A 15057-nucleotide genomic window follows, 5' to 3' on the forward strand; every position below is an offset into this window, starting at 1 on the left:
CTTACTACTTAATGATAAAATAATGGCTGTTTTGTGTAGAGGACTATCAGTACCTTGCGTTAACATTTATTGGGCCTTACCAAAAAATTTGCTAGATAGGTTTGCTAATTATGTGTTTACAGTTGTTTTATGATACACCAGGTCTCATGCTGAATTATGCTGGAAATCCTTATAAGGATGTTAGACAGCGTGTTGAAAGTGCATGGAATTCAGTTGAGCTCTATGATTTACTTATAGTCGTTATTGATGCTCATCGGCATCTTACAAGGTAATTCCTTTCTCTATAATTTTCCCCCTATTCCTCTAGAGATAAAGCTAATAATGTATATGCCATTGCATGATTCAGTGCATATATGGCCCCATGTGATAGTGTATAAACTATAATCCATCAAACTTTATCTCTTCTTTTAATCTGGAGGTTTCTCTTTTAGTGCCTCCATTGAGACTGCATGTTAATTTGACTTTGATAATATGGCTTCCTTCGGTGCTAAAAGTAGAAAACTGTCGGGGCATCAGTGGATTTTTATATGTAGATATTTAGTTTTAAAACTAATCATTTGTTTGATGGATTCTCAAGGTCTGTTAGGAATTCTTCATTTAAGTATTGTTTCAGAACATTGTTTGCGAGTCATTCCAGACCACAACACACTACCCAAAACATTTATTAATTTTTGATTTTGTGGAGTGCTTTCTACTCTATATGATAGATCTATAGATTTTTAGAACAAGTGCATAAGTATTTTTGGAAAATTCAGGGTGAGCAATGCATGTGAACAGACAATTGGTAATATTATTCATAGCAGAAAAAATGTTTTGGGAAAAATTCAGCAAACCAAAAGTATAAGATTTTTTTGGAAAAATGGATTTAAAAATAAAGATAAAAAGTGTAGAAAAAAGGTCAAAGACTTGTTATTTTTGAAACTTAAAAACATTTCCATAGCAGAGAGACATAGAGAGAAAATAAAATTGAGGCTTCTAACCCATGAATTGTAGAATATAGATTTTTTTTTGTTTATATTCATATTGTTGATTTCATTGCATTGCACAAAACATACTTCATTGTGCATAAATAATAGCCAGATGTTGTCATTTTACAAATTTTCAATTACAATCTTGTTTGTACAAAGTCAACCTACAAAGTAATTACTATTACATAGGTAATTGGTAAAATAATGAATGAATTAAATGAATGATCAAACGATCATTGAAAGAGTTACAAGATCGATGTTTCCATTATGAAACAATCGATAATAAAAGCAAAATTAGAAACATCTAATATTTACAGTAAGATACAAAATTGACCATTAATAATAAACAACTAAGATAATATTCTAATACCCTCCCTTAATTGTCAATTTGTCTAGTACACCAAGTTGCCCCTCAAACTTAACAAACTTATCCGAACTCAAAGACTTGGTGAGGATATCTGCATTCTGATCCTCAGTAGAACATACTGCGAGTCCACGGATCCGTCTTCAACAAGTTTGCGGATAAAGTGACAATGAAGCTCAACATGCTTGGTTTGCTCATGGAAGACTAGGTTTTTGGCAAGTTTGAGCACCCCTTGATTGTCGTAGAAGAGGGGTGAAGGGCCTGCTTGAGACATCTGGATGTCTGAAAGCATCCTTCGAAGCCAAATTGCCTCACAAGCTGCTTTGATCGTTCCTTGGTTTCAACTTCTGTTGAGGAAAGAGCTACAACCTGTTGCTTCTTACTGGTCCAAGTGACAGCACCTGTGCCCAAACTAAAGACATATCCGGATGTGTACTTTCTGTCATCAACAAAGCCTGCCCAATCTGAATAGGTGAAATTGATGAGTCGGGGATCTTTGGTTCGTCCATAGATGATACCAAAGTCTGAAGTGCCCTTGACATAGCGTAGGATCTGCCTTGTTGCAGCCCAATGATCTGATGTAGGAGCTGTCATGAAGCAGGATATGTAACTCATTGCATAGCTGAGATCAGGTCTAGTGGTGGTGAGATATATTAAATTGCCCACTAGTTGCTTGAAATCGGACTCATTCTCAATTGGGGAAATCGGATTTGGTTGACAACTTCAGGCCTTTCTCCATAGGTGTAGATGCAGGTTTGTAGTTCTGCATTTGGAACTTATCTAGCAGAGCCTTGGCATATTTAGACTGCGAGATGAAGATGCCATGAGACTGATGAGAAACCTTGACACCTAGGTAGTAGTGCAGAAGCCCAAGGTCAGTCATGTCAAAAGACTGGCGTAAATTCCGCTTGATTCCCTGAATCAAAGATGCCAAATTGCCAGTGATGATCAAATCATCAACATATATAACTAGAAGGATGATATCACTGCCATTAGACTTCACATACAAATTTGAGTCAGGACTCCTCTGGAAACCTTGATCTGTGAGTTACTTATCAATTTTCATGTACCATGCCCAAGGAGCCTATTTCAAGCCATAGCGTGCTTTCACCAGTTTGAGCACCTGGTGTTCTTTTCCGGCAACCTTGAATCCAAGAGGCTACATCATGTAGACTTCTTCGTGTAACTCACCATTCAGGAAGGCACTCTTGACGTCCATTTGATGGACCTTCCAGCCACACTGAGCTGCCATGGCTAGGACTAATTTGATGGTGCTCATCTTTGCTCTTGGAGCAATGGTCTCCTCATAATCAATTCCTTCTTGTTGAGAGAAGCCTTTGGCAATGAGATGAGCCTTGTAGTTATCCAAAGTACCATCGGCCTTGTATTTGACCTTATAGACCCATTAACATCCAATGGGTTTCTTCCCTAGAGGAAGATCTAACAGAACCCGAGTGTTATTTTTTCAGCAAGCTGTGGCGCTCAGTTGCCATAGCTTGTTCCCACTCAGGTATCTATTTCGCCTCTGTGTATGTCCGAGGTTCATACACACTGTGAATGTTGGCCATGAGAGCAAAATTGACAGAATTAGGATGTTTACTCTTCTTCCGAGCAGTTCTACCCTTGATGAGCTCATCATTATGAAGATCGCTAATTTTCTTAGCCCACCATTTAGGCCGGAGAGTAGAAGTGCCAACATCAGATGCAGGAGGTGCAACGGGATCATGCTCATCAAATAGACGATCAGATGAATCTTGAGGAAAGTTAGGTGGTGCAGTTGCGTGTGTAGGTGATCCTATAGGAGGAGCCGGTGTAGGTGCAGGAATTGGAATAGCTGGAGCCCTCCAATCATGTGGACCTAATGGAAGACGGACACCCAAGTCTTGAGCCTTGAAAGGCTAATCCTTTGAATCCTCAACTGGAGGAGAGAGCTGAAAAGGCCCTCGTTCCTCATCAAAAACCACATCACGACTGAAGATGAGATGATCAGTCTCGATGTCAATCAGTTGGTAGGCTTTGCGATTATCACTGTAGCCGGTTAGCATTAGTTTCTGGCTCTTGGCATCCAACTTGGTGTGTTTAGCATTAGGGTTCCAGACAAAGGTAGTGGAGCCAAAAACCTTCAGTGGTTGATCTTGGGCTTGTGGCTTGACCAGGCCTCTTTCGAAGTCCTCTTCTTCACAGCCATTTTAGGAGACCGATTCAGAAGATAGATTGCAATGTGAACTGCTTTAGCCCAAAACTTCTTTGGAACACTCTTGTGTTCAAGCATAGACCTGGCCATTTTGGTAACTGTGCAGTTTCACCGCTCAACGACATCGTTTTGTTGAGGGGTGTAAGGTGTTGTCAGTTGGCGCTTTATGCTATGTTGTTCACAGAAATAAGAGAAGGCAGAAAACTGAATTTTCCCCCATTATCAGACCTAAGAGTAACAATATGTTGACCAAACTCTTTTTCTACTAAGGCTTTGAACTTTTGAAACAAAACAAACACCTTTGATCGCTGATGAAGGAAATACACCCACATTTTATAACTGAAATCATAAAAAAAAAGTAAGAAATACCTGGACCTAGTAACAAAAGGAGTAGCCATAGGTCCATAGATATCAACATGGACCAGTTGTAGTACCTTAGAAGCCCTCCAGGAGTCACCATCTGAGAATGGAGTTGATGCTGTTTCCCAGCCTGACATGCTCCGCAAACTCCAAGGTTTTGGGTTTGGATCTTTGGCAGTCCGATGACAAGATCTTCCTGAACAAGTTGAGAAAGATAGTGCACATCTAACATCTAAGTGCCCATAACGTTGATGCCAGAGTGCACTAACAAAGGAGTGCTTCTTTGCCATGGTAAGCTCCTAAGAATCACCGGAGTCAACTAGTCTGAATAGACCATGATCCTCAAGACCCACAACAATTGTATACTGACTCTCTCGATCAATGATATTGCACTAATGCGAACTAAAGGTCACATCGAGCCGAGGAGAATGTCTTAGAATTTGATTGACTGAGAGAAGGTTGAGTTCCATTCTTGGAACATAGTACACGTTGAGGAAAATCAATTTCCTTCCTTCAAATTGAATCTACACGTTGCCCTTTCCGACAATAGTGTACTATTCTGCTCCAAAAATAACATAATCCGAGTAAGGCTGAAAGTTAGTGAACCAATCCCAACGATGAGTGAAGTGTCGTGAGACACCTAAATCTATATACCAGGTAGAGGATTTTACATGGTTTGTAGGTCTTTTAGCCATGAAGGGTAAAAAGGCATCTCCTGTGAACCACTTTCCTTGGACTGGGCAGCCAAGTGATTACGACACTCAAGTTTCATATGACCAAACTTATGTCAGTAGTTGCATTGAATATTTTTTTTCCTTCGAGCCTTTTGATGACGTAGCAGAGGGTTTCTGTTGAGAAGATTGAGAAGATTGAAATTTTCCTTTATCCTTATGAAAGGATTTGGCTTCGAAAGCTTGTTGTAGATGATGAGCTGTTACTGCTACCGAACTACTGCTTCCATCGATCTGTTGTAGAAGTTTGGTGGAAAGACTAGTGAACTTAAGGTTAACACCAGTTGAGTTGATGTTGAGTGTTTCGACAAAATGCTCATAGGACTTCGACAAACTCTTTAGTGTGATAACGACCATGTCCTCGTCCTCCATAGTCCACCTTGTGGCTTCTAACTGATCACTGATGTCCTTGATCCGATTGAGATGCTTCGGAAGGGATTTTCCCTCATCCATGACAATGGAGAAGAGCATATTTTTCAAAAAGAAGGCTTTGTTCTTATCAGACGTCTCATGCAACGTCTTGAGATGCTCCCACATGTCGACAACTATTTTGTTGGTCAGTATCTGAGGAAGCTGATTGTCAGCCACCGATAGCTTGATGAGCATGACAACTTCACGATTTTGCTCTTGAACTTGGTCTAATCAGGACTGGCTGGAGAAGGACGGGTGGCCTTTCCAAGGACCAATTGATCGATGACACGATACTCGAAAATTGTGAGCATCCGTTGCTTCTAGGTATTATAGTTTCTACCATTGAATTTCTGATTCCCCTCTAGCAAAATATTCGTCAAAGATGCCTTCACGAAAATTGAAGTCAAATCTGGTTGATCGAATGACAACAAAAATATCGAGGCAGGAGATTGTCAACGCACGAAATTGCGTAAACGCAAAGTGTAATGAACGAAATTGAGGAAAAAAACTTGCACGAATTGAGGCAAAATAGAGAATTTCCAAGCACGGATTCCAATGCACAAATTTTGGAGGACTTTGAAAAATCTAAGAGATACCCAGATGAGAATTCGAAAAACCTAGATAATTTAGAAAATATTTTTTTGAGATTGGATTTTTGGCAAGCCCTAGTTGTTGGAAAACATAGAGGGTTCGATATAAACCCTAGTTGACAGAAATAGGAGGCACAAACACTTGTCCCACAAAAACGCACCTAGAAACATGATTATCACGGTCTTAAAAAACAGAGAAGAAAATTGCAGTTGAAAAATACGGATCTGAAAATTGCTGCGCGGGAAAATGCTGATCTCAAAGTTGTCGCCAAACAAAGACAAATCATGGGAAAAATGCTGGCTGGAACACACAGATTTGTGATAAAAATCGTGCTTGAAGCACACAGACGGATTGCAAAAAAAAATCATGAGAAGAGTAGTTGCTGTTGAAAGAACATGTATTGTACGGATTCCAGAAGCCCAAAAACTCTTTGTGCGGAAACTGAGACTTAGCTAGGAAGCCACACTTCGAAGCTCAGATTTTTCAATCGCCAATTCGGCAGCATAACGATGCAAATTCATTTGATACCAAATGAGAGGCCAAGCACCTGTATTTATAGATTTTTCCCTCTGAAATTCAAATGCAAATGGCGCCCAAAACCATTGAAATTCAATTTCATTTCATGTCATAGCCTCCCCTAGACATGGCGTTAATTTTCCCAAATTCCCTAGGCAAAGTTCGAACTTTTTCCTAGGTGACAACTTTGCGATATAAAATAATAAAAAACATGAAATATTTCATCTAACTCAACGCCACCTTTTTAATGCCATTGACTTAGGAAAATAACAATATTGCTGGCAGATAGATATTTTTCCTAAGTTGTCCCATAACACAATTAATCAGTAATAAAAATAATTAAATATCAAACCTTAGGATAAAGAATTAATATTTAATTAAATAACTTATAACTCCAATGCTGATTAATACCAAAATCAAGGATGAAGCTATGCGATGAAGACCACTGAACTGTGCTGAGTCAGGACCCTGTCCGAGACTGCTAAAAATAGAAATGCTCAACACAACTACTTAAAAATAGTAAGTCAAGAAATACTGCTCCGAAAAACATAATCTTCGCACCCGGAGAAAGAACTTGGAAAGCTCAGTAGAACTGCATCAACTAAACAGCTAAACCCTAACTTACTAAAAATAGTAAGTTCTGACTTCACCAAAGAATCAAATGCATGTTATGCCACCTTGGAGTTCATGGAAAACCCAGAAGGAAACCATAAGCAGAACTGAAGAATTCCCTTCCGACAAACCCTAAAAAGCTCGTGCAGAACTCCACAAAGGTTGGAAACCCTAATTCTCTCTTCCAAATAGCCTACGGGTCTCCGAAATAGGCCAATGGACCACTGAACTAATCACTACGGAGAAGGGGACATTACAGATTCTTGGACAATCTCGTCAACAGCCTACCAGGACACTTCTACACCCCCCTTTGTTCAATGGGGCCCCTTTTGATCCCTAAACGACTCATGAGATACAACTTCTCACATCAAGTCTCTCCTTGATACCAACTCTCCTATAGTCACCTATGACCAACTTGGATTTTAACACATCCACCATTGTAGAGCAGGTATGGACCCTATAGAGCCTCTTGTCCAACCCTAGGGACATTGAGCACAACCAAGACAACATCCTTTGTTTATACATGTTCAATCAAAGTGACTTGCCCTCTACAAGACACCTATTCCTTGTAGCCCTGGTTTGAGCCTTTAAGGGCAAAACTTTGAAATTCTCCTAATGACACAGAACACTTCCAAAACTTAGACCCCAACTCTTGCATTGACTGGGTCAAATGCTGCTGCTACAGGGGGCCTAATAGGGCTTTTAGGCCACTTTTACAAAGCAACCACACACCAATGGATGGGAAAGGTCTGCACACATCCCAAAACACCAAATCCACCACCACTCTTGGTTTTACCTCTGCACAATTTTTAACAGTCAAAACCGGCTAGTCACATGAGGATGCCTAGCCTAGGGCTCGATCCCAAAATCCACCAGTTCAACGGTCCACTTAGAAACTTTGAAAATCTTAAAGTACATTGTCTCCCCTACCATTCCCCTGAATTTGAGCCAATTTGGCTTGAGAAATGTGGGGTTAAGAAAACATTTCCTCGGAAACCCTGGTTTTGGAGGGTTTCCAGACCACCTTTCACAAAAATGCAGATATCTTGCTTATTTCTCAGTCTTTTCCTGCCAAATCAAAGCCAAATGAACATCAACACAGAGGCTTATTCAAATCAATGATTTAGCCTGCACATGGAGTCCGTACAATGACTGTAAAGGCATTGTTACAACAAATTTATGTAAATTTCTGAGTGTTTATTGAATTTGATCAGTATCTTACATCCAAAACTTCATCAATCCTTCCTTCTCGACCTCCAAGGCCTTAAGAAAGGTCTCTCTAACCTCCTCAACCGACTCCAACTGAAATTTGAACTAAGTAGCCGTTGGATGGAGATTAGTTACAAGTTGACAACAAAAGTTGTCATGCAAACTTGACAACTTTGCAGAAAACTTGACAATCTATGACATTTGCCTATGTAACCTATTAGGACACACCATAAACCTTACAAATAGGCAACATAGGAGCGAAAATACAATGCTTGCCTCAATTAGGCATTTTGGATGTCATTTGACCATGGTTGACCAAATAGGTCCTAAGAAGTTCACACTACAAAATGGCACCAAAGCCTTACATGGCTTATCAAAACAAAATGAATGGTCTTGAAAGATCTTATTACAACTCAAAATATTCAAGGAACCTATAGACACCAATAAGAGCCTTCATTGCTCAAATAGTCTTCAAAGTCTGCAAGGTGCTCTTGCACCATACTTCCGGGGGGTATAGAAAACTCAATTCTCTTGAGGAATGAGGTCTGCAATAGAATGTCCATGCTTTTTAATGTCATCTTCTGTCATCCACGTGGCATCTTCATTAGGTAGGCCACTCCACTTGACAAGGTACTCCATATAAATCTTCTTTCTAGTCTTCTTGACCATCTTGGTGTCCAAGATGCTCTCCAACTTCAAGGGTTGGCTAGGTGGTAGATCCTTAACCCAACCTGCATCTCCATCTGATGGGAAACCTGCATCTGGACCTGCAACATCACCTTTGTAAGGAAACAAATCTGAAACATTGAAAATGGATGATATTCCTAAGCCTTGAGGAAGTTCAATCTTTAATGCATTTTTCCTCAGTTTTTCCCCATTTTAATGCGTTTACATGAAAAAAATCTTTGTGGGTCAACAATTTTATAAAAAAACACAATTTAATGGGGGAAAATCAGCAAACTCTGCTATTACCTATTTTTGTGATTAATCGTTATTTTCTCGTGATTTCTGCTTCAATGATATCATTACAAAATGAGCTTATGTTATTAAGGGGCTAGTCTATATTCACTCCATAATGCAAGTTGGATACCTATTCTTATGCCATGATATTAGTTACGAGTTAATGGAAATGTCATGTTTGATAATTAATAAGGATCCTAGCAGGCATAACATATTAACAACACACTCAATGTAGGAATATGAGAAAAAAATCAAGGTTGATGCCATTTCTTTTGCTGTGGTCTTAGTTATGAGCTGATGGATGTATTGTATGCATAATTACAAGAATAAAAGCCTAGCTCAAAAAGCTTGCAGCTTTGAAAAGTATGCTGTATTTTCTATTTGACATAGAAGCCTGAATGTCACACTTTAAGCTGGAGAATGGAAGAGGTAAGTTACTGTTTCAGCTTAGGCTTAAGATAGAGAATTCTGTGATAGTTCTAACATAGAATACGTTGTTGTGTCAACTCAATTCAAATTGGGGTTTAACAAAATGTTAAGTTGTATCTGAATGAGGCAGGGCCTTGTGAAGTAGTGTTTAGTTAAGTAATGTTATGAGAGAGGAAAGCTGTCTTAATGTTTTTGGCAATGATAGAACATCTGAGGAGCAAGATAAAGTTTGAGAAAAGCTGATGAGTTGTGTTGGCCATAATCAGTATAGAAACTAGCGATTGCACCTAAGTGTGCAAATGGGTATGCCGAAGAGGTGTGGAGGGTCAATTAGGAAAAAAATTAGTCTATTTTTTGCGTATATTTGTGAATATATAAGGTCAATTGGGAGGTCATTTAGCTTTGTGCAACAAAGCCCTCAATGGAGAAGTGCAACAAAGGTCTCAATGGAGAAGTGATAGGTTCGAAACAACTATGCATTTTCTTATGGGGATTGAAATATGATTGAAAACAAACCCTCTAAATAAAAATATAATTAAATTACCAATAGGCTCATGTTATATTTGCAAGAGAGAGAGAGTTAAAATTGATTCTACATATTATGTGCGTAATGAAGTGATTCTAGTCTAAGGTACAAATTGTGTGTTAGTTTATTTTATTATTAAACATTAATTTTTAGGTGTAAATTATTATCAAATTTAAATAAAAAGATTATAATTTTTTTACACATTTATGCCATTAATAAATTGTATTTAAAAGAAATTAATAAAAAGATAATTATTAGATGTATAAGATAATAGTAAAATTTTGAAATATAATAAAGATATTAATTTAATTTTAATATTAAATTATAAAATAATAATAATAAATAGTAATATAAAACAATAGTAAATAATTAAAACTGTAGTATTCAACTATGAAATATTAAATATTAACAATTTGTAATAGATTATAAATAAGATATTAACAGCTGTGTAACATTATTCAAATGAAGTAAGGGGAGAGCATGGGTGCGGAGCAGCAAGGAGAGCGGCGAGCAGGAATTTCAAATTTCTAATCTGGGAATGGCGGATTTCCTGGGGACGACAGTCTTTCTGTGGGTGGAACTGGCAATCAGGCTAGTTTCTAGGCATCCCAAGGTACTTAAGGGGACAAGGAGACAGTCAAATCGGTGGAAGACAAAGATTCCAAAATCGGGGACCTACATGATAGAGGTAAGGATAAAAAATGGTCTTCGCTTTTTGGAGTGAAGCCGCTGGTAAAATCAGGGCTACCAGAAGTTAAAAATATTTCTGATCCCGCAACAGGGGTTGTTGCTATTTCTGTTCTGGATAAGTTGGTTGATCTTACTGTCTTTGGATTAGCTATGACATTAGTTGGAAGGTTTGCTGGTTTTAGGCCTAACATCGATGTTGTTAGGAATTTTATAAGGAGGAAATGGGTTCTCAAGGGTCAAGTGGATGTGGCGGCTTTGCCTAGGGGTTTTTTTTCCTTTGCTTTTAATTCTGAAGAAGATATGAATAAAGCTCTATGTGATGGACCATGGATGTTCGGCAAGTCAACTTTGGCTTTACAGAAATGGGCTCCAAACCTTTCTCTTGACGAGTCCTTTTTTGTGTCGGCGCCTGTGTGGACGCGCCTACCGGGCCTTCCGCTGGAGTTCTGGAATGAGGAAGTCTTCAAGGGGATAGCGAGTTCTTTTGGAGAACTTCTCTCAATCGATCCAATGACTGCAACTAAATCAAGGTTGGTTTTTGCCCGTATCTGTGTTAATGTTAATCAAATGATGGATGTGCTCCAATCTATTGAGATTATTTCTAAATTAGGGAAATGGACCCAAGCGATTGAATATGAATCGCTCCCGTTTGCTTGTTTTCATTGCAAAAAGTCGGGTCATTGGGCAAAATCTTGTCCGCTTAAGAAGAGTAAGGATAGTAAGAGTGATAGCAGTTTGAAGCAGAAATGGCAAACGAAAGATAAGGGAGAAGATCCATCAGTAGAGTGTGTTCCAGATAAGGAAGTGATTGAGCTGGAAAATGAGGGGGAGGAGGATGCGAATAGTAATAATGAAAAACCTGCTTGTGCCTGTTCTAGTAATCAAATAGAAAGTACGAAAGAAGTAGAGCAAAGGATAGAGGAAAATGCGCAAAAAATGACCCAGAGGACCAGAAGGGAGGGCCTGTCAGTCAGGATAAAGTAGAGGAGAGTTCCAATGACAATGCTTCTGCTTCATCTTATACAAAATCAAACGAGGAAGACCTCAATGAAGCGCAGGATTACAACATTTCTGATTTTGAGCCTCTTTTGTTATTAACCAATGGAAGCCCTAAGCCGTTTCAATGCAAAACCCCTTCTAGTAGTGTGGAAATGGCGGCCCTGGAGGGAGATTTTAGGATTCTCGGTACTAAAGAGGGAAAATCGAATAAGGAAGAACCCAATGGAGGTATCTCAACTAGAAGCAAGAATAAGAAAAACGCAGATGTTGGAAGCCAAAACAAAAAGCAGGGGAGACCTTCTCTAAAACATCAAAGGGAACAGGAAAGTTGGAAGAACCGTGCTGATGGAACACAAAACTCCATCGAGTCAGCTCTATCCCTGGTTAAAGTATGAAGATAATTTCCTGGAATATAAGAGGGTTGAATGCCCCTCACAAGCAGGATGTGTTACATAATATTATAAGAGATCATAAACCGGATGTGATCCTTGTTCAGGAAACTAAGATGTGTAAGGATAAAGTGGAAAGGATTAGATTATTTAAAAATAATGGAGTTATAGGAACTAGTTCGGAGGGTGCCTCTGGAGGAACAACGATTTTTTGGAACCAAAAAACTATTAAAGGTAAGGAAATCATTTCTGAAATCAATAGGAATTTTGTGCTGCTTGAGCATATCAAGGATAACTTTGTTTGGGTTATCACTAATGTCTATGCGCCTAATACCAAAGCTGGGAGATTTAAATATTGGAGAAGCCTTGCAAAAGACAGACTAAATTTTTCTTATAAAAGCTGGATAATAATGGGAGATTTCAATACTCCGCTTAAAGAAGAAGAGAAGATGGGAGGCCTCCCGTTGCAGCTTGATGGTAAACAAGATCTTACGGACTTCATCAATGATCAAGCTCTTATGGATGTGGATCTCCAAGGGATCAACTATACCTAGACTAATAGAAGAACTTGAGCTGATCTTGTTCAAGTTAAGTTAGACAAAACCTTAATTTCTCCTGAGTGGTTATCTAAGTATAGTTGTTCTTTGGCGTCTATTATTAAGATTGGATTTGATCATTACCCTATTTCTTTTACTGCCAATTCTTTTTCTGCTAAGAGAAATTTGCCTTTTAGATTTGAAAAAGCGTGGTTATCCCATCCGTCTCTGGAAGTTTGTGTTGCTGATTGGTGGAGTTCTGAGGTTGAGGGAACGACTTTATTTAGACTAGCCAAAAAGCTCAATATTATAAAGGCTAAAATCAAAATTTGGAATAAAGAGACTTTTGGGGATATCTTCAATAGTAAAGCCCAAATCAAAACTGAAATAAAAGAAGTTCAAGATAAAATCCAAGAGGATGGGCTTTCAGAAGATTTGAGATCTGTGGAAAAAGGTTTGTCGTCTAAATACCACACTATTATTTCTAATGAAGAGACATTCTGGAGACAAAGACCAAGAGCCTTGTATTTGAAGGAAGGTGATAAAAATACCCGGTTTTTTCACTTAACTGCTCTTAAGCACACGGCGGCTAACAGGATATCCAGGTTATCCTATAATAGGGGGATTTTAACGGATGATAATGACATAAGAAAGGAAGTTCTGGATTATTTTAGCAACCTCTTGGGAGAAGTGGATGATCTTGACGTCAGTAATCAAAACCTCCTTTTGCAGGCTATTCCTTCTACCTTGACTAAGGAAGACAACAAATATCTTTCTCGAATACCTTCTAGTCAGGAAATCAAAAAGGCGGTGGTTTCTTTTCAGGGAGATAAGTCTCCTGGTCAGGATGGGTTTCCAATGTTCTTTTTCCAATCCTTTTGGCACATTGTGGAGACTGATATCTGTAAAGGAGTTAAAGAATTCTTTGGTTCTAGAAGGCTTTTAAAAGAATTGAATGCGACCTTCATTGTCCTAATTCCGAAGATTTCTGGAGCTGAATCTCTTGATAAGTTTAGACCTATTAGTCTTTGTAATTCTGTTTACAAGATTTTGTCTAAGGTTCTCATTTCAAGATTGCTGGATATTCTTTCCAGAATTATTTCTACTTAGCAAAATGGTTTTGTCCCCGGTAGGCAGATTCTGGATTCCATTATTTCAGTTCATGAAAATATTCATTCTCTAACGGCTGCTAAAAATCAGGGCTTTTTTCTTAAGTTAGATATGTCTAAAGCCTATGATAGAGTGAATTGGTAGTTTCTTTTTAGGATTATGAAAGCCTTTGGATTTGGAGAAAAAGTGATTAAGCTCTGTTCTCAATTGATGGAAACTTCCTCATCTGCTGTTATTGTCAATGGATCTCCTTCAAGTTTCTTCAAAAGCACTAGAGGTCTAAGATAGGGGGATCCCATCTCCCCTATCTTGTTTACTATTTTAGCTGAAAGTTTGGGCAGATTTATTTTTAAAAATGTGGCAGAAGGTAATCTCAAAGGACTGAAACCTTCTTCGTCCAATATTACTTGTACTCATGAACAGTTTGTTGATGATTCGATCACCATGGGGGAAGCTACTATTAGGGAAGCAAAAAATATGAAGAATGTTATGGATATTTATGAATCTGCTTTTGGCCAAAAAATTAATTGGGATAAGAGCTCGTTGTTCTTCATCAATACCCTTGTTCAAAGACAATTAAGGATTGAAATAATTCTTGGATGTAAAATTGCTGAGTTTCCCTCTACTTACTTGGGGCTTCCCCTTTGTATTAAGCCTGCGGATAATTTCTGGATTAAGTTGGTTGACAGATTCAACTCTAAACTGGCAGGTTGGAAAGGGGCTGTCCTTAGTCAAGCGGACAAGGTTGCTTTGCTTAAAGCTACTCTCCAAAACTTGCCTATTTATGCTATCAGTTTGTTTAAAATCCCTAGAAAGTTTGTGGAGGCAATTGAAAGAATCCAAAAAAAGTTTCTTTGGTCGGGAGTGGAAGACAAGAATAGAATTCCCCTTATAGCTTGGAATAAAATCTGCTCTCCCAAGGCCTCTGGGGGGTTGGGTTTAAGGAATATAAGCTCTATGAATAATGCCTTATTAGCAAAACAAATCTGGAGAATGAAAGGGGAGGAAAGAGAGTGGAATTTAATCTGGAGAAAGAAATATCTTCATATGCAACCTTCTGAGGAAGAATTTCTGGATAAATCTTTTACTGTTGAAGGCTTTGCAATTTGGAATGCAGTTCAATCGGCTAAAAGTTGGGTTGTTGCTGGAAGAATGTGGAAATTGGGGAATGGTAGAAGTATAAGATTTTGGGAAGACAAATGGCTTATGGATAAACCTTTGGAGGAAATTCCAATCCTTTATGATTGGAAAGATTGCTTCAAAAACAGGCATGGGGGTTTGGTTAGAGACTATTGGAGAAATGGGAATTGGATTGAGTTTAGCCAGCATTGTCCGGGTTTAAAGTTTCTTGAGATTTTGCTTTCTTCTAAAATTTTGAGGGACAACAAAGAGGATAGTTTGATTTGGAGGGAAACCTCGGATGAGAATTATTTTGTGTCTTCGGCTGTGGCTATCCACAACA

The 15057-nt window shown here is 38.6% G+C and overlaps 1 protein-coding gene across 1 annotated transcript in view; it reads left to right on the forward strand.

The window, feature by feature from the left end:
- Positions 1-15057, forward strand: part of LOC131033218 (uncharacterized) — a 149616-nt gene that overhangs the window by 43270 nt on the left and 91289 nt on the right. Inside the window, exon 3 of the mRNA XM_057964380.2 lies at positions 123-268. Coding sequence (XP_057820363.2) covers positions 123-268 — 146 coding nt within the window. The remainder of the gene's footprint in view (positions 1-122; positions 269-15057) is intronic.

This window comes from Cryptomeria japonica, chromosome 8, assembly GCF_030272615.1.
Source record: "Cryptomeria japonica chromosome 8, Sugi_1.0, whole genome shotgun sequence".
Taxonomy (NCBI): domain Eukaryota; kingdom Viridiplantae; phylum Streptophyta; class Pinopsida; order Cupressales; family Cupressaceae; genus Cryptomeria; species Cryptomeria japonica.